The sequence below is a fragment of the Mastomys coucha genome, unplaced genomic scaffold, assembly GCF_008632895.1.
Source record: "Mastomys coucha isolate ucsf_1 unplaced genomic scaffold, UCSF_Mcou_1 pScaffold22, whole genome shotgun sequence".
Taxonomy (NCBI): Eukaryota; Metazoa; Chordata; class Mammalia; order Rodentia; family Muridae; genus Mastomys; species Mastomys coucha.
This window is the reverse complement of record NW_022196905.1, coordinates 9912090-9931187: the sequence shown is the minus strand read 5'-3', so window position 1 is coordinate 9931187 and position 19098 is coordinate 9912090. Positions and strand designations below refer to the sequence as shown.

General features: G+C 36.5%; 1 protein-coding gene across 6 annotated transcripts in view; it reads left to right on the top strand.

Annotated features, from left to right (window-relative positions):
* Window positions 1-19098, top strand: part of Vps54 (VPS54 subunit of GARP complex) — a 96539-nt gene that overhangs the window by 37222 nt on the left and 40219 nt on the right. For 2 of the 6 annotated variants that reach the window (XM_031340486.1, XM_031340487.1), the window contains exons 2-6: window positions 1025-1180; window positions 3160-3401; window positions 6987-7065; window positions 9654-9688; window positions 16243-16374. In XM_031340486.1, the coding sequence (XP_031196346.1) occupies window positions 1045-1180; window positions 3160-3401; window positions 6987-7065; window positions 9654-9688; window positions 16243-16374 (624 nt within the window). In that variant the 5' untranslated portion in view covers window positions 1025-1044. Of the gene's footprint in view, window positions 1-1024; window positions 1181-3159; window positions 3402-6986; window positions 7066-9653; window positions 9689-15340; window positions 15463-16242; window positions 16375-19098 lie in introns of those variants that run through there. The other 4 variants (XM_031340488.1, XM_031340492.1, XM_031340491.1 and 1 more) reach the window with 4 other exon arrangements.

Here is a 19098-nt window from a genome sequence, read left to right as displayed (position 1 = left end):
TTTTGGAATATCCAGGACTTGCTGCAGTGGGAGTACTAGGTTCGAATGAAGCCAAGTAGTCTTGGTTTGGCAGGTAGGTTTTTATGGATTGTAGGCAAAGGAAAATGATGTGCCAGCCATAAGCCTGTGCCTGGGTATGGCCACTTAGGTGGGGAATTGGGTGGTGATGCCTGGGGAGGAAGTTGCTATAGCTGTCAGGAATTTGGAACTGGGCTTTCACTGCTTTTTCTTTGTTAGGGGACTTTCTGAGCAGGTGGGATTGGAGAGAGGAGAGGAGAGAGGCATCAAGCTGACCAGACTATGGGAGGCCCCGGGGGGGTCAAGGTTCCAACTGCACAGGTTTCTTAAAAAGTAAACAAACAAACAAAAAAACAAAACAAATAAACACAGAAGTATTGTAAGTATATGTTTTCGTTTTAATCCCAGGTATGGGGTATGGGGTATGGGGCTGCTTCAGAGTGTCCACAGCAGCTGACTGTGATTTGCCTCATGCGGGGTGTGATTTTTGCTAGCTGTAGATAGTTTCTGTGGTTGTATAACATTTGGAAATCTGGTTAGTGTAGATAGTTATGCTAGGGCTCCAAGAGCCAGGGTGGATTGTTGGTTGGTTGTCGTGGTTTGTGAAGTAGTCGTGTGCAAAGAAGAAACAATAGGAAGAAATTAGATATCCTGACAGTGAAGAGCAAACTTGCTCCAAGGAACTCAACGCCTTTCATCAGCAAGAACTAGTCTAAGGATAAGGGCTCTCCCTTCCCTACCCCTGACTTTATTCGGGTATCTCTTCCTCTGTCTTTTTATTCTTTCTTTGTTTTTTTGGTCTTATGCAGTGTTGGGGGCTAAAAGAGGAGAAGAAAAGGGGTGGAGAAAGGAAAACCCACAAAATAGCAAAAAACAAGCTACACACAGAGATTTGAATTGTATATTTATATTTGGATGCCTTTTGAAAAGCTATTTGTGATGTGTATTATGTCTAAGATAGATTTTGTTTGTATTGTCTTAATTATTATTTGTTTTTTATTTTCAGTCAAGAGGTGATTTTATGCAATGGCTTCAAGCCACAGTTCTTCTCCAGTGCCTCAAGGAAGCAGCAGTGATGTTTTCTTTAAAAAAGAGGTAGATCCAACAAAACACATTCGACCTGTGCAGTCACTGCCAGATGTGTGTCCCAAGGAACCCACAGGTAATTACTTTTTGAGGAATTTTCTAATGATTTGTATTATTAAAAGTATAGTCAGGTTTTCAGGTACTTACCTCAAAAGAGTAAATTTTACAATGACTAAAAAATAAAACAAACAAACAAAAAATGGGGCTGGACAGATGGCTCAGTGGTTAAGAGCATTGACTGCTCTTCTAGGGGTCCTGAGTTCAACTCCCAGCAACGGCATGGTGGCTCACAACCATTTATAATGGGATCTGATGCCCTCTTCTGGGGTGTCTGGAGGGTGACAGTGTACTCATATACATAAATTAAATAAATAAATCTTTACTTATTTTTTATTGATTTAAGTTTTATTGCATTATAATGGAAAATATATATAATTTCAATTTATCTGAATTTGTTAACATTTAAAAAACATATTTTAAGTAAATAGAATTACATCACATTCTTCTTTCTCTTTTGTACCCCAACTCCTCCCAGAGACCCCCCCCTTGAATACCTGCCATACTTTTTGTTTTTTTATCATATTCTTTAAAATTTATAAAATATTGTAACAATAAAAATGAGTACTATAAAAGTTGTTTGATATATTACAGTCAATTGAACAGTCTTATGTAGATGCTTGTCTACAGCAATACTGAAAATACATGTTTTTCTCAATGTAAATTTTAAATAACTCCAAACTATGATATTTAAAATACTATATCACTATTAGTTTTTTTTAAATGAACATAAATAAAGTCTTCTTGTTTGTTTGTTTGTTTTGTTTTTAGTAGAGCTTAAAATCTTGGTTTTTACTGTGGTACAAACCCCAAATAAGAACAATTTTTAGACATTGGAGTTCATTGTAATAAGGCTGTACTTCAACGTCCCTCACATCACCAAAGGATTTTACCTAGCATAGTAACTAAGCTAAAACAAAAACAGCAGCAACAACAAAACAAAACAAAACAAAACAAAAAACCCAAAACAAAATGTATAGTCAATTGGGAAACTAGAATATAGTTTTTCACCCATTTCCATTAAGTAAGGAAACTGGAAAAGTATTAAAAAACAGAGGTGTGTATTGAAAACTGTTTAGTTAAGATGTAGTGTAATTAGTTCTCACTTTTGGCAGATTCTGTATTTGTAAATATTCTTACTCCCTAAAATGTATTTCAGCCCCAGTATTAAATACTTGTACTTTGGTGGTATTTGCAGATGTGTGCAGAGCAGTAAGAAAGTTGAGTTGCCTAAATAGGTGTTCTCAGCTGTGAGTGCTCAGCCTTCTTTCTTTCAGCTCCTGGAAACAATACCCTTTATGCATCCTGTTTAATGTTATGCATTTTGGTTTGTTTGTGTTGGAGATGTTGCTGCTTGAAATGACCTGTAGCTTAGTGCTCACGGGCTGTCTAGTGTAGGTAAACAGAAGATGTATGCTGTGCTTTATGCAGAAAGTATGCAGAAAGCTTCATTCTAGCACTAGTATAATGTCAGCCATGAACTGTATATGCCATGAATGTTGTAATGACTGATGGATGGTAATAAGTATCTTCACCCAGAGATGTGGACACACTTACTGGCTGAGGAAAGGGAGTGACAGTCACCTCAGGGAGCAGTGGTTTCACTATTTGCTGTTAGGCATTCCCAGTGACTTCACATAGCAAATCTGTTAATCCATGTGATTATTCATTGCTTTTTTTTTATGATTAATGCTGTACCAGTGTTATGTCCTCTGATTATAAGCCAAACAAAGGGCATTTAAATGAGTGCCTACAATGGGGGAAAAAGACCTGTCTCTTAAAGAAAAACTTAGGTTTTTAGTTTTCATAAAAACTAAAATTAATAAATTGATAAAAATTTTAAAGAAATTAATTAAGGCAGGGTAATTTTTACTCTTTGCTATGGAAAAAGTTTGATTGGCTATAAGATAGACTGTAAGCATGTTGTTTATTTTTCTAAGATCTGCTAGCAAACATATAGAGCCAACTTTACAGAGTTCTCTTAATTTACTTTTGCAGGTGATTCACATAGTTTATGTGTTGCCCCATCTCTAGTTACAGATCAGCATAGATGGACTGTGTATCATTCCAAAGTAAATCTCCCAGCAGCATTAAATGATCCTACATTAGCAAAAAGAGAATCTGACTTCTTCACAAAAACTTGGGGATTGGACTTTGTGGACACTGAAGTCATACCTTCACTCTACCTCCCACAGATCAGCAAGGAGCATTTTATAGCATATCAGCAGGAGATCTCTCAGGTAACACCAAATCTTGAATTTAGTGATCATCAAGTCAAAAATAATAGGAAAATTTTTAGTTTGATTCATGTAGATTTTTGAGTAAGAATCTTTGAAGTCATGTTTTTTGTTGTTGTTGTTCTTTTGTTTTGCTTTTTAAATGTGTACAAATTCTACTGTCTGGGTTATATTTCTTTCTTTAGATACATTTTAATAGATTTATCTTTCTTTTGTGGTGACTTTTTTTTTTTCAAGATTGCAATCTTTTGTTAGTGTTAATATTTGGTGGGACCCTACCCTACCTGCCAAGGAGAAATGGTTCTGTGAGTTTACTAAGGCTTGGATGATTTGTGAGATTTAGGAAATGGTCAGGTTAGGTGTGAGAAGGAGAAGGCAAGCTCCCACATTAAATAGCGATGGAAACAAACAGGTACACAGATTCATGTGGACACAGAATGCAGGCTATGAGTGGATGTTGCCCATCAGTAATTTGATGGTTCAGGTGCAAGGCCAAAAAACAGTTTATTGCCACCGATGAGCAGCTCTGAGTTCTCAGGTATGTGGGCAGAATCTTACGAAGAATTGTAAGGTCTAAAGTCAAAATGAACTGTGACAACAACTAACTGGGAACAAAGACACATCTTGGGAAGGCGGGCCATTGCAGCAGGCAAACATTTGATACTAGAGACATCTTCAGAAGATGAACAAGTTTATAAGAGAATTGTCCATTCTTTAGAAATTAGGATCTAATGTAAGCAGCTGATCAGTGTGAAAAGATGAGGAAGTGAAAGAGGAAGTGTGACATTGCTGCCGTAAGAACAAAAGAGGGTTCCTGAGAGAAACCTAACAATGACAGCTTTCTCAAGTCTAGAGCCCAGACCAGTCCAGAGGCTTCCATATTTGGAAATCCCCAATACTGTCTTCAGTACTTAGTTGTATATTTTTTTTGTTGTTGTTTTTAAATACTCTACTTCTGGGTCCAAATTGTTGGCTTTATAGTCTACAGTTGGATAAGTTTATCAGTGAGATGACCCATGACTGAGAATATTCTGCCCGAAGAATTGACTGGGTGTGTAGGAGACACTGAACAATACCTTTGTGTCATTCCTGGTATGGAGGCTGTATCCTTGATAACTACTTGTTGACTTTAGAGACTATGAGGATTGCCCACTGAAAGACCTCTATTCTCTTGGGAAAGATTTCCTAAGCTTTCTGTTTTAAGCAATAGAATGTAGTCTGGCATCAGTCATCCCTTCAGGTGGATGGTGTGAAGAGGAAACTTTGGAAGTTTGACAAGCCTGTTATGCTGATTGGAAGCCCCTGGGGGCTAAGGTCTCTAGGTCCATCCAGACTACAATATAAGCTTGGACAAAGGTCTATTTACATAAGTAGCACCAGAAACTTGGTATTGAGCTAGAACTAATTTGTAAAAGATGCACGATTAAGTTTCTTGAAGACAAGAAAGAAAATAAAAGTGTCCTAGACATGTTGAAGGACAGGGCCATAGAAGCTCATTCCTCTCTTGCTCCTTTGTGTTCTTTTGAGGTTGGAGTACTACTGGCAGGTGTAGGCATTGGAGGTGATAATTCTGTAAATCATCTGACTACCTTCATCAGGGGACTATAGTTACAGGAAGGAGTTGGTAGACTTCAAAGTCTACAGTTGAGCTAGAAGAGAAAGACAGACAGCAGCATAAGTATATTAAAAGTTAGGGAGGTAGAAAGAATATCACTTTCCAGTCTCAATTGCTAATGTTTGTTTGTTTTGGACAAGGTCTTACTCTGTAGCCTTAGCTGGCCTAGAACTCAGTGTATAGACCAGACTGACCTCAAATCCAGGAATCTGCCACCTCTGCCTACCAAGCTCATTACCACACCTGTAGGAGAAGGTTTTAAAACAGTGTTACAGCTATTTCTTTAGGGACTTTATTTAAAATGCAAGTAGAAAAGGTTAGAGGTAGCTCAGGAAATGTTCTAAATTGCTAGTATAGTCCCATTTTCCTTCCCCTCCAACTTACACACTTAAAGAGAGAGGGAAAGAACATGTCTAAGTCTGCTTAAAGCATTTGGGAGATTGTTTGCTGATAAAGTTCTCAAGAAAAAAATAATCAGAGTAGACCTTTTTCCATGTCTCAGTTTACTATAGCCGAGCATCTCATTATAAGCAGATACCTTTACTACATCCAGACAAAGGTCCAATTTTTTGCTTCTTTTTCTTTTTTTCTTTTTACTTTATTTTTCTTTTCCTTCCCCCTACCTCTTCCCTCTCTCTTTTCCTTTTTCTTTTTCCTTTTCTTTTCCTTTTGAGGCAGGGTCTCACTCTTGGCCTGCCTGGAACTTGCTAAGTAGATCAGGATGGCCTCAAACTCCCAGAACAAACTTAAAAGAGTGCTGCCTGCCTGTACCTCCTGAGTATTGAGATTGAAGATCTCAGCAACCTTCTTCAAACTGTGTTTTTGAAAGCAAGAATTGAATGCTGAGTTTGAAATGGCCTAATACTCACTTTTAGCAGGTGGCTATTAGTAATATCCCAGTTACGAGTTCAATCTTTAAACAGTCACCTGGCACTGTGGGAAATAAGTACCAACAAAAGCTGACCGTACTTATGTGAGCCTGTGTGTGCTCCCACTTCACTGTGTTGCCCAACTGTCCTCGACTGTTCCTTCCACCTTAGCCTCCTCAGTGAGATTATAGCCAAGAGTCATTATCCAGATTACTACATATTTACATTTTTATAATTACCAGTTGTTACACATTTTAATTTACAACTTAAATGTCTGATTTTATTTTGCTTGCTTTCATTAATTTTGTGGAGATAGGATTAATATGGATATATTATTGACATTAATATGTATAATATCAGATTTGTAACAAGTATTCTCAGTTATTTTTATATCTGCTAGTATAATAGAGATCTAGATTATGATAGAGTGGTGTTGGGAAGGATATGGAGCAATAGAAGCTCTCATTCATTGCTGGTAGATATACAGAATGGTTTAGCAACTTGGCAAACAGTCTATAAGTAACTGATAGAATGTTTCTAGAACTTTGAGCACTACTAGCTAAGTGTTTCCTTGTCTCCATGTTCCACTTTCCCATGTGTCTTTTTAAAATTATTGCCTTTATTTAGTTACTTATAATTATTGTATGTATATATGTGTGTTAGCTGAGGCACAGGCATAGAGGTCAGAGGACAACCTTTGGCAGTTGATTCTTGATGCTGCATGGTCTTTGTACTCGGGCTTGGTGGGAGCTTGCTCTATCTATCTATCTATCTATCTATCTATCTATCTATCTATCTATCTATCTATCTGGATGCTTGGGTAAATCTAGTGCTTTATGCAAGCTAGGTAAGTTCTTACCACATATATATATATATATCTCCATCCATCCATCCATCCATCCATCCATCCATCCATCCATCCATCCATCCATAGTGGTATTTGGTTCTGTTTCTATTTGTATTTAAGTTCAGAAGCTAGTGATTTTATATTGAAAGTTTCAGAAGTAATTTTGTATATTTTAATTATGTTGTAGAACATTTTGATGCTTTGAATCATCATATTTCCACATAGCATTGATTATTATTTCATTGTGTTTTTATTAGAGAGAGAAGATTCATGAGAGATGCAAGAATATTTGTCCTCCTAAAGATACCTTTGACAGGACTCTTTTACATATTCATGGTATGAATATATGCTATTTATAGATAATAAGCATAGCTTAACTTATTAATGAACAAGTTATTAACATTGGGACTTTGTTTCCTATTATATGTACTTTTTTTTTTTTTTTTTTTTTAGTAAATTCTGTGTTTATTTTTGTGGTACTGCAGATTGAAACCTAGTATGCTAGGCTGTACTCCTAGCTTTTATTTTTAGTAAGAAATTTTATAATCTAAAACCATAATCTTTTCTATAAGCTTCTTTGAGAAGGATCATGACTGTGATAGTAGTACAGTCTTTCAGTTTGACAAGTATTTAACTTCTTGGTATTTGATGCATTACTTGTTGCTTAAAAGTAAAAGAGTAAGAAATAGTTTAAAGGAACTTAAAGAAATAAACCAAAAATCATAGCGCTTTATATTAGTCACTTCAGTTTTATAAGATTGCATACATACCAGCTTTCCTCCTCAGCTTAAAAAATGTCCCATAGTTGATGATTATAACTTGTGTTTTAATTTAGCTAGTGTGAAACATTTATGCATTTGGTAGGAATTAATATTTTCTAGGAATGAAAATATACAGACACACATATAGATTGGAGAACAGTGTATACAAAGCCATAGAGTCAAGAGAGAAAAAAGCATGTTCAGAGAGCTGGAAGCCACTCAGTTTTTGGCTCTACTGAGAGTAAGAAATGATGTTAAAGAAATAGGCAGGAATCAAGCCATAGAGAATTTTATATATCATGCTCAGGAATTTTATTTTGTCTAAAGACAATATAGAACTACAAAATATTTTAGGCAGGCATGGTTAGATTTTTAATTGTATATTCCTAGTGAAGACAATAGTAAGTAGTTATATGATAATAAGACTAGAGACAAGAAGATTGTTGGGTACTGTAATAATACAAGTAAGAAGTGGTGTCCCAATAACAGAGAGGATGTGGAGAAGAAATGAGAGCAGATGCTAAGTAGCCTAGCACAGGCTTCAATGGTCAGTCAGTCAGTTTTGATGATGGAACAAAACTATGCAGTGGTCAGTCCTATATTTTGTGCTTGAGCAGCAGCTGTCTACATGAGGAGCCCAATTCACAGAGAGAGGGAGGAAGGATTTTGGAAGAGATGGAGGCTAGTTTGGCTGACAGTTTGTAATGAAAGAAACATCTTGTTGGCAACCCAGGAAAGAGAACTTTAGGCTGAAATGTAGGTGTGGTGGTTATCAGAGATAATACAGTATGATTGACAGAGACATGGTAGTTGAATGTAAGGGTGTCAGTGGATCACTTATGAGGGTTGAGTGAGAGGAAAGGATTTGTGAAATGGTCTCACTTATGTATGTAGAAAACGAGGTACTCTTGAAGTAGATATAGAAAAGAGGTCAGAGAAAGAACATCACACAGAGAATCCACATTGGAAATGAAAAGCTATGAGAGTCTTAGAGAAGAGAATGATTGGCTTGCAAGGTCAGAATGCTCTTTGCATGCTGAGAAGTCTTTGAGGATTTGACAGATTTTTAAAGTGAGCCTTTACAGCAGAATAATGATTTCAGAAACCTTGATTCTACCTAAGAAGGGTATACATGAGCAAGAAGTGTAGACTGTTAGTAAGGATGAACTTAAGATTTGAGGTAAGGTACTGATCTGAGTGGGTAAGGCAGGAGAGGCATTTTCACAGAGCTGAACACCTGCGTTTTTCTTACGCTTTGCTTCCGGAGGTGCCTCCTTTGCTTCATTCCACTCCTGGACATAGGTCTTATTTTCAGTTTTGTAGATGAGAGACAACTGAGCATATTTCCATGTAGGAATAAAAGGATTAGTTTAAGGAAAGAATTTGAAGCTGTGGCGAGGCAAAGTAATGAGTGAAGCAGACTCATAGAAGAGACATGAGGGTTGGAGTCTTAAGTCTAGAAAGGCTGAATGGAGAAAAGAAAGAGGGACCACATTGGAGATTAGTTTGGCAGGATGAAGAAAAAAGTGTTCATTTGTAGATACATTTGGAGGTAATACAAACTAAGATGTCAGAGAAGAAAATCAACATGCTATCAAAAATCAGTCTTTGACTGGAAATTCAGAATGAAATTTGAATAAAATAGAAAAAAATTTCTAGCTGAATATGTATGTAAAACATAACTATAATCCAAGAACTTGGGAGGCAGAGGCAAGAGAATTATGAGTTTGAGGGTAGCTTGGGCTACATAATAAATTCCAGGCCAACTTGGACAATAGAACAAGACTTTGTGTTAAAAAACAAAAGCAATTAATAACAAAAATAACAACAAAACCCCATATTTCTATTTTAGAATTTCCTAATATAATTTCTAAAACCACATAGCAAACCATATCTAATTTTACAAAAACCTAATGAAAAGGGCATCCAAAAGACTTGGAATGGATTCACTTGTTTGTTGCTAACTGGTAAATTTATTTGGAACACTTATCTTGTGCAGTGTGTCCTACTAGAGTGGAGACAGTAGGGAGGAATACTTGAGGGACAAAATGTCAGTACTTACTGAGCTAACCCAGTGCAATAGTAAAGTTTTCACAATGTATTTATGAATGTAAACCAAAAATAAATATGAAAAATTGCATTTACCTTTTACTTTTTTTATAGATAAATCCAGGACAGATCTGGAGCAAGTACCTAAGGTAATGAGGCTTAACAATAAGAATACACTTTTAATATCTAATCTTTTAGTATTTAATATAATATCTTTTAATATTTTGCCTTATAAGATGCTTTCAATTGACTGTTTTGACAAGTGAGACTATTTTGTCCAAGAAGCCTTAAAAATATATAAGTACTTTAATTTCAAGATTTCTTCAGATTTTTCTTTATTTTTATGTAAAATAATCAGCAAGACAGTTTTGAAATGAAATTCACTTTGTTGACACTCTGCTCCCTTATGACCCCATCTCCTGACACTCCTGTATACCATTTTACCCATCATACCTTCCTCCTCCTCCTCCTGTTACCTATGGCCTCTTGACTGTCCTGCTTCCTCAACACCTTTTCCCCTCCCATACCCGTCTTTCCAGTCTCATCGTCTGTCCATGCTGTTTATATGTAAGCATTATGAGCAATGGTCTGGGTATGTCAGGATTCCTCACACTGTTACTTTCCTTAATAATACTTTCCAGATTCATCAGTTTTCCTGAAAATTTCATTTTTCCGTATAGTTAAGATTCTCTTGTATTTATAGTTCACGTTTTTATTATCCTTTTGTTGGTGGACATCTCCATTTCCTTGCTGTTGTGAGTAATTTGGCAGTAAACATGGATGTGCAGGTGTAGGCTATTGAATTCTTTGAGTACATGCCTAGGAATAATATAATTAGGTCATATAGCTAGTTCTGTTTTTAATTTTAGAGGAACCTCCGTACTGATTTCCTTAATGCCTGTGGTAGGTTATACTTCTGCCAGGTGAATAATGGTTTTTCTCTCCCACATCTTTGGCAGCATTTGTTGTCTTTTAAAAATTCTGACTGGGGTAAGATTGAATCTTTAAGTAGTTTTAATTTGCTTTTCCCTGATGGCTAAGGGTGTTGAACACTTCTTAAAGTACTGGTTGGCCAGCTGTCTTTATGTCTTTCTCTCAAACTATCTATTCATATAATTAACTATATTTTTGCTCTTCATATATTCTAGATATTAATCTATCTAAAATATAGCTGGTGAGGATTTCCTCTCAATCTTTACAGGCTGTCTATTTGTTCTGTGGATAGTTTCTTTGCTGTGCAGAAACTTTTTAAATTTCATCTAGTCTTATTTGTTAATTCTTGGGTTATTTGCAGTACTATTGGGGTTTTGTTCAGGAGGTTCTTTTCCATGCCTACATCTTGATGTGTGCCCAGTTTTCCTGCAACAGCCTCAGCATATCAGGTTTCAAGTTATGTGATGCACATTGATTTCTGTTCAGGGTAAGAGATATGGGTCTATTCTTATTCTTTTGCAAGTGAATATCTAGTTTCACCAGTACCATTTGTTGAATAAGTTGTCTTTTTTCCCCAGTGTACATTTTTGACTAGATGATGATAGCTGTGTGGGTTCATTTCTTGGTCATTATGCTCTGTTTCATTGACCCAACTGTCTGCTGTATGTATGTATGTATGTATGTACGTATGTATGTATGTGTGTTATACATATGTATATATGTATGTATTGCTAGCTAGCACTCTGTTGTCTGTGCCACTATGGTAAAATGTGAGCTCAAACTGTTTCGATACTTGCTATAAGTGCTTTCTCTTCAGGATTACTTTGACTGTGTGTGCTTTTTTCTGTTTCCATATGAAGTTTTTGTCCTAGTTCTGCAAAGAATGTGATTAGAATTTTGATGGGTATTGCATTTAATCTGGGACTGTTTGTAGTGTATATTCATTTTCATACCATTAATTCTGCCAGTCCCAGAACAAGGAAGGTCTTTTCATGTTGTCTCTTTGAAATTTCATTTTCTAGTGTCTTAATTTTTGTTGAAAAGATCTTGGATTTTCTTATCTTTATTGAGCTGTTGTGATTAGGGTAATTTTAATTTCTTTCTCAGCAAATTCCTTATGTGTTTTGGGTTTCCTTTTTTTTTTTTTGGTTTCATTTTTGTTTTTTGTATGTTGAAATTTTGTATCTGCTACTTCATTGAAAGTGTTTAAAAGTTTTCTGGTAGCATCTATAAGGGCTTTTAAGTATAGAATTGTTATCTGAAAATAGAAATAACTTCTATTTTTAATTTTATTCCTTTTCTAGTTTTTGTCTTGGGGACCTAGCTAAGACTTTGAGCACCATTCTGGATAAGAGAGAGTGGACACCCATGCCTGGCTTTAGATTTTAGGAAATGTTTTCAACTGTTCCTCATTTTGTATAATGCTGGCTGTAGATTTGCCATGTATAGCCTTTATTTATTTTGAGGTACAAATTGCCCATACTTTCTCCAGTACATTTATCATGAAACTATGCTAAACTTGGTTGGATGTCTGCATCTATTCCAGAGGACCAACTAAGTTATTATTATTATTATTATTTTACATTTCATTTGTTTTGAGGGATTTTTAAATTTCTCCCGATATTAGTGTACTGTGTAATCTCCCAAGTTATTTATGATCTTTTAGAAGTTGGTATTACTGCTGATTTTTACTTTAATTCCTGTCTAGATAATATATAAGGAATTCTCTCTGTGTGCATGTATTTAAGGCTTGTTGGCTGTGATGAGATCAGTTTAGAAGGTTCCATGTGCTGCTGAGAAGAATCTCTATTCGTTATGTGCTGGTTGGACTATTCTGTAGATAGTTGTTAAATCCTGTCTATGGTATAACTTAAGTTTCTTTGCTGACTTTAAGTTTTGGAGACCTGTCTAAACATGGGAGTGAGATAACAAACTCTGCTGCTGTTACCATATCAGGACTTACGTGATATTTTTTGTCACTGGGAGCACCAATATTTGGTGCGTAAATGGTTACAATTGTTAGTTTTTCTTGTTGAATCATTTCTTGTATTCAGTTGTCCTCTTGAAAAGTGTGTATGTGTGTGTTTGCATATTTGTATGTACAGGTGCTGTGGAGGCCAGAGGATGATATCAGATTGCCTGGGCTTGGAATCTCAGGCAGTCGTGAGCTGCCTGATGTAGGTGCTGGGAACTGACCCTAGATCCTCTCTGTGGAACAGCCAGTGCTCTTAACTGCTGAGTCATCTCTCCAGTCTCTTCAGTATTCTCCTTTTTCTCCTTTCATTGGATTCATTTCAATCTGTTATTTGAATTAATTTAATTTTATCTATTTCCTGAGATGTAAGAATAGCTTTGCCTGGTTGTTCACTGCTTCTGTTTACTTGGTAAGTTGATTACACCCTTTGACATTCAGATTTTAGGAATCTTTGCTAATGGAGTGGGCCTCATTTTTATTTACATTTAAGATTTTAAAAACTGGTTTATTTCCTGTGATTTTGTTGTAAGATCCTGGCTGTCTGGCTTAAGGTCAGTCTAGGGGTTTGGCTGCTTCACTGGGTTAACCCTGCAGATCTAGCTCTTCTAGCTTTCCCAGCTCTTCTTCATTCTTCTGTTCCTTTCAGGAAGAGTATTCATTTCTTTAGCATATTGGAGACTTATTAAAGGATGCTTCTAAATAGATTACAAGCAAGAAAGTTAAGAGAAGAAATGAGGTACTTGTGAATAAAGTGAGACACACCCAGAGGGTTTCTCTGAGAGAGCTATCTCATGGAAGTGGACCTTTTCATAGAGTCACCCTCCCTGTGTAGAATTCCACTAAGGATTTTCTGATGCGCTGGCTTGATTGTCATAAATTGCCTTCATTTGTGTTGCCCGAAATATCCTTATTTTTTGATCAGTGTTGAAAGTTAACCTTTCGGGGGAGAGTGCTTTACTTGGCGATTGTTTACTTCTTGGATTTGAAAAGTAGCACTCATGTTTTCCTGGCTTTTAGGGTGGCAGATGAGAGGAGACCTAAAGTTACTATGATGATCTTCCTTTGTGAGGTGTTTTTTTTTTTTTTTTTTCCCTTACAGCTTTTAGTATTGCTTCTCTGCATATTTCAGTCATGAAGACACTCCCTGGCCATATCTAGTTTGGATTCTAAATGCCTCATGTGTTTTGATAGAGAGTGTGTTTTCTCCAGGGTTTTAGAATTTTCCGTTGCAATTTCCTTGAATGCTGTTTCTCTTCACTTTCCTTCAGTCCCTCCTCTTACCCCAAAGAGACTATGGCTGCTCTTTTAAGGGAATCTCTGGAGCTTTTTGCATCCTTGTTTTTGTCTTTTTAAAATGAAAATTTAAAAATTTTAAATTTAAAAAAAAAAAATAAAAATTTTAAATTTATAACTTTAATGTGTATTTCTGGTATTTTTTGTGTTAGTAGCCTGTTCCTCATCACTGTAACTTACAGATATATTCCCCCTTTTAAATCATAAATACTGTGGGTTTTACCACCACTTTAGGTTATTAAGAGATGGTTCTTCTTCTATGAATCTTTTTACATCACTTACTGGTAGGTCTCAGTCCCCGCCCCAGAAGAGTGTCTGTTGTTTCCATCAGAAGATCCTCCAGACGGTTTGACACTTACTCAGCAGAGTGAGAAAAAGAATGGAAGACGGGAAAGGGGAGAACTTTGACACTGCTCTTAGCTCTTATAAGCGAGACTGAAGCTGTTGTTCTGCACTCTGAGTGTGTGCTCCTATTTAACTTGTGGCTGCTGCTTCTGCTCCTCACTCTTTCCTTTAAGCTTCAGCTACACTAGCTTTTGCTAGTTCCATGCCTCATTTGTGCTGTTTCTTCTACCTGGAAGATTTCATTCTCACTTTAAATTATAAAGTATTTAAATCCTTTATAGTTTTCTCTTAAAAGGCAATTTTCCCCGAGTTTTCTTCTTTTCAACTGAACACAATTGACTTTTTGCCAAAAGGAGTCACTAGGGCTAACACTTGCTTCCTAAGACAGTTGCTGTCATACAATTGCAAGATGGTATACATTGTCCCTTAGCATCACAAGAAATAGGTTTCAGGTACACCCCCTCCCCTGATACCAGAATGTACCAGTGAAGTTCACACTTATGTGCCTGTGTGTTTTAAGTACACATGTCTAGATTACTTATAATAAATACTTAATACTATGTAAGTACTGTCTAAATAGCTATATTGTTTAGGGGTATTAACAACAACAACAAAACCCTTTACATGTTTAATACAGGAGCAGCTTTTCTTTTTCCTGAATAATTTCAATTCTCATCTGGTTGAATTAACTGATGTAGAACACAGGAAAACATAGCACCAACTGTATGTTTACTCTGTCAAATTCCTTGGATTTATAATCATTGAGATTTGAGTCTGGGTAGTAATTTATCTGTATTTTCCCCTGAAAACCTAACAAAGGACAGATAATAGGTATTTTTAATTAATTCTTTTAATTATAATATTAAAGCATGAATTAGAAAACCTTCTCCTGCCCCAAATTGGGTTATTCCCTGACACATTCATAATATTTTTGATATAGATGTAATGAATTGGTAATTATGTTTTTAACCTTTTGTTAGATACTAGGGAACACAATGATTAATTAGTTTGGTTACTAATAAATCAAACTGTAGGGACACGTGGTCTTCAGAGATGCCTATTAAATAAGTTTTCAAGTCTGGGGGAGGGTAAGGTATAAAGAGGAAGCAGGGAACACCTCTCCCCCCGCCTAGTAAATAGCGACATTTAGATGCCTTGTAGACTGCTCGGTCTATTGGTGAGGATCCACTGAGTTTTAAATGGGGAAGTCAGAAGATTGGTACCTCTGATGCAGTGCCAAGTGTCTCTGTTTTAGGAAGGGACATGAGTAAGTCATTCCTGTGAAGCAGGGATAAATGAAGATGAAGAGAGAAGACTTGAAATCCTTAGGAAACAGAGTGACACGTTTCATTGCTTAGCTGCATGTGGATATTCTAGGTTTGAAATTTTAATTTTTTATTCTGAACATTATTTTTTTAGGAAAATCTTAGCAGGAGAAAGCAGATACAAATGGGGGAAACCTATATTTGACATTTTTAAAAACTGTTAGTGGAAAATAATGAAGATTAGGATAAGCATGGTACCTCTTTCTTGTATGCTGGGTTGAGTATATGATCAGACTCGTTGATACAGGCTACAGTGGTCTCCACTAGTCACGGCAAGAGCATTTTCCTGTTTTGAATTCAGTTTTTATTTACTTTTTTAGATAGGAGCCTAGGCTGCCTTTAAACTCATTGCTGAACCCCAAACTTGTGGCTATCCTTCTACCTCAGCCTCTTGAGTTCTGGAATTACTCTACCACTTCAGCTACATTTTTCCATCTTTTTGTTTTGTTGTGTTTTAAGTTTATTTACTTAACTTTAGGGTAAGTGCACCACATGTATAGCTGGTACCTATGGGGGGTCAGAGATGGTGTCTGATCCCTTGGAACTGGACTTATAGATGGGTGTTAACTTCCATATGGGTGCTGAACCAAACCCAGGCTCTCTGCAAGAGCAGCAAGTGCTCCTAACTGCCGAGCCATCTCTCCAGTCCCATTTTTTATCTTTTATGAGCATTTTAACTTGGTGAGAAATACTTTTTGTGATTGAGATTTTTGCTTTTGCCTTTTATATTCAAGATCCAAGTTAATTTTGTTTAATGGTCTTAAAATGTTATAAGAGCTAATGGATATAGAGAAAATATTTAACTAATTGGGAACATGCATTCTTTTAATAGATTTTTATGAAACCAGATTTTGCCTTGGATGATTCTTTAACTTTTAATTCAGTTTTACCATGGTCTCATTTTAATACTGCTGGTGGAAAAGGAAATCGCGATGCGGCTTCTTCCAAGTTGCTTCAAGAAAAGGTAATTTAATGTTTCACTGACTTTTTTCATACAGGAAACTTTATTCTGGTTAAGTGGTACTATTTTTGAGAATTCAGATTTGCTTATTAGGATCTACTTTTAAGATGTTCTCTCCTTTCTTTCTTCCATTTGTATCCTTGACTCCTCCCTCCTTTCCCTTCCTCTTTTCCTGCTTCCTCCCCCCTCCCCTTCCCTGTCCTGTGTCCCCTTGGTGTTGGGTTTGAACCTAGGGCTTCATCCTCAGTAGGCCAAGTACTCTATCACTGACCACATCTCTAACCTATTGGGTTCATTTTTGTTGCCAGTCATAGTTACAATAACTGTGATCTTTTTCCTTTTTTTTGTTTGTTTCTTTTTTTTCTTTTTCTTCTTTTTGGTTTCTTGAGACAGGGTTTCTCTGTATAGCTCTGGCTGTCCTGGAACTCACTCTGTAGATGGCCTCGAACTCAGAAATCCACCTGTCTCTGCCTCCCAAGTGCTGGGATTAAAGGCGTGCGCCACCACCGCCCAGCAATAACTCTGATCTTAACTGATAGACTAGTAAGTAGCATCTTAACTTGGTAGAATAAATTTATGACTGTGAAAAAGGAGAAAGTTACTGAGTGCTGCTTACCTAAAATAGAAGCTGGTGAAATTTTACTTAAAAAAAAAATACTTACTTTATGAATGTGTAAGAGAGGGGAAGGCGTATGTATGGTAGAATTGATACACCATGGCACTGTATAAGTGCAGAGGTCCGAGGACATTTGTGGAGTCCATTCCCTCCTTTCGTTCTGTGAGTTCTGGGCATTCACTCCGATCCTCTGGCTTAGGTGGCAGGTTGAGTTTTGCCCTCACCACTGGCCCTAAGTTGATGAATTGTAGTGGAGAGAGTGTACTCGTTAACAAATTGCTTTGCACTTTTCCCAAATATTTCAGTCACATACCAGCTAACTCTGTAACAGTGACCTAAAAGCACAGTGAACCAACTTTCTGAAATATCATTTTCTTTAATTTTCATATTCAAGATCATTATTTTGAAGCACAAAAAGATGATTTAGTTAAAATATAATATTCTGTCATGTGGTGGTGGCCCATGCCATTAATCCCAGCACTTGGGAGTCAGAGGCAAGGCAGGTCTCTGAGTTCGAGGCCAGCCTGGCCTACAGAGCTACTTCCAGGACAGCTAGGGCTACATAGGGAAACCCTGTCTCGAAAACCAAAAACCAAAAAAAAAAAAAAAAAAACCAAACCAAAGGAAACAAAACAAAAGGTCCTGCTCCCCTGCTTTATGTTTGGTTTAGAAGGCCTGGTCTTTTGCACTCCCTCAGTCACAGCTTTATTTACTGTGCTGTGTCTGAGAGTAAGCATCTCAAAAGATGTCTCTAGTTTAGACCTCTAGGCATGTGAGGAATCTTGGAAAGCTGAAGGACAGAGAAGTCTTGACTGATCTTTCTCAGCACTTGGCTTGGAGCCTCTAACACTGGCTGATTCTTCAGTACATTCTATTCTACTCCGGTGGCATTGGTTGGCCACTGGACCATGGAATCTGATTCACTGTTTATAGTTATGCTGCTTTTCACCAAGTTAGTCAGTAGCTGTATTGAAGATGAGAAGAACAAAGGTATGAGCTCAAGAAAATGCAATAATAAAAAAAAGGGGGGCGGGTGAGATGGCTCAGCAGTTAAGAGCACTGACTACTTTTCCAAAAGTCCTGAGTTCAAATCCCAGCAACCCCATGGTGATTCACAACCATCCGTAATGAAATCTTATGCCCTCTTCTGGTGTGTCTGAAGACAGCTATAGTGTACTCACATAAAATAAATAAATCTTTAAAAAAAAAAGAAAATGCAATAATAAAAATTTCCTCATTTGTAACCTACTACATTTTAAAAATTAAGTAAATGACCATTATTGAAAATAATACCTTCTAACCATTTAAGTCTTAGATACTAAAAGTTCATTAATTCTCCAGTGCTGTGAGATTCAGAAACACTGCCTAGCTTACGTAATCTGAAAGTAACAACAAAGAGAAATGAGAAGACACTGTAGTAAGTAACAAATGAAGCATCTTCTCTTAGAAAGGAAGAAAGGAAGCGGTACCCATGGTTCAGGAGACATGCACTAGACTCTTAGTCACAGAGTGATACATATCAGAATTTCAGAAAGCATGTTAAATACACAACAGTAAGAGTTAAATTTAGTACTGTTATAGTACCCATGAGTTAATCTTTTAAAGCACCTGTTATTCTCTTAAGACTATGAAACATTGGTATAAAAATGGATAAAAGAATGGTTTTTAAAATATAAAATAAGCAGTCTTGAAAAAAAACATCAAAATGAATTGTATGTAATATGTGACTGACCTAACGATCTGTCTACTGTCATTTTGAAAAAGCATAGTAGAATATGAAGAGCAGAGTCTGACAGACTTGAGTTTATATTTTAGTTTTGGTACTTGCGTAACCATGGGGCTTCATTCAACTTATTTAGTGCTTTTGTGCTTTCTCATTTATAAAATGAGAATGCTAATTGTATGTGAGGTTTGTTACAGCTAGAAAACATACATGCACGTGAAATAGATAGTACATAGAAGAAAAAGCTCAGTGTAAAGTATAACTACTTAGATAATGTTGATGTTGGCCAAGGCGATAATTTTCTCTGAAACTTTAGGACTCAAAGTACTATTAGTATCTGACACAGCTGTGTGAGTCTGTTACCTTTCGGGAAGCAGGTAGTGTTGGC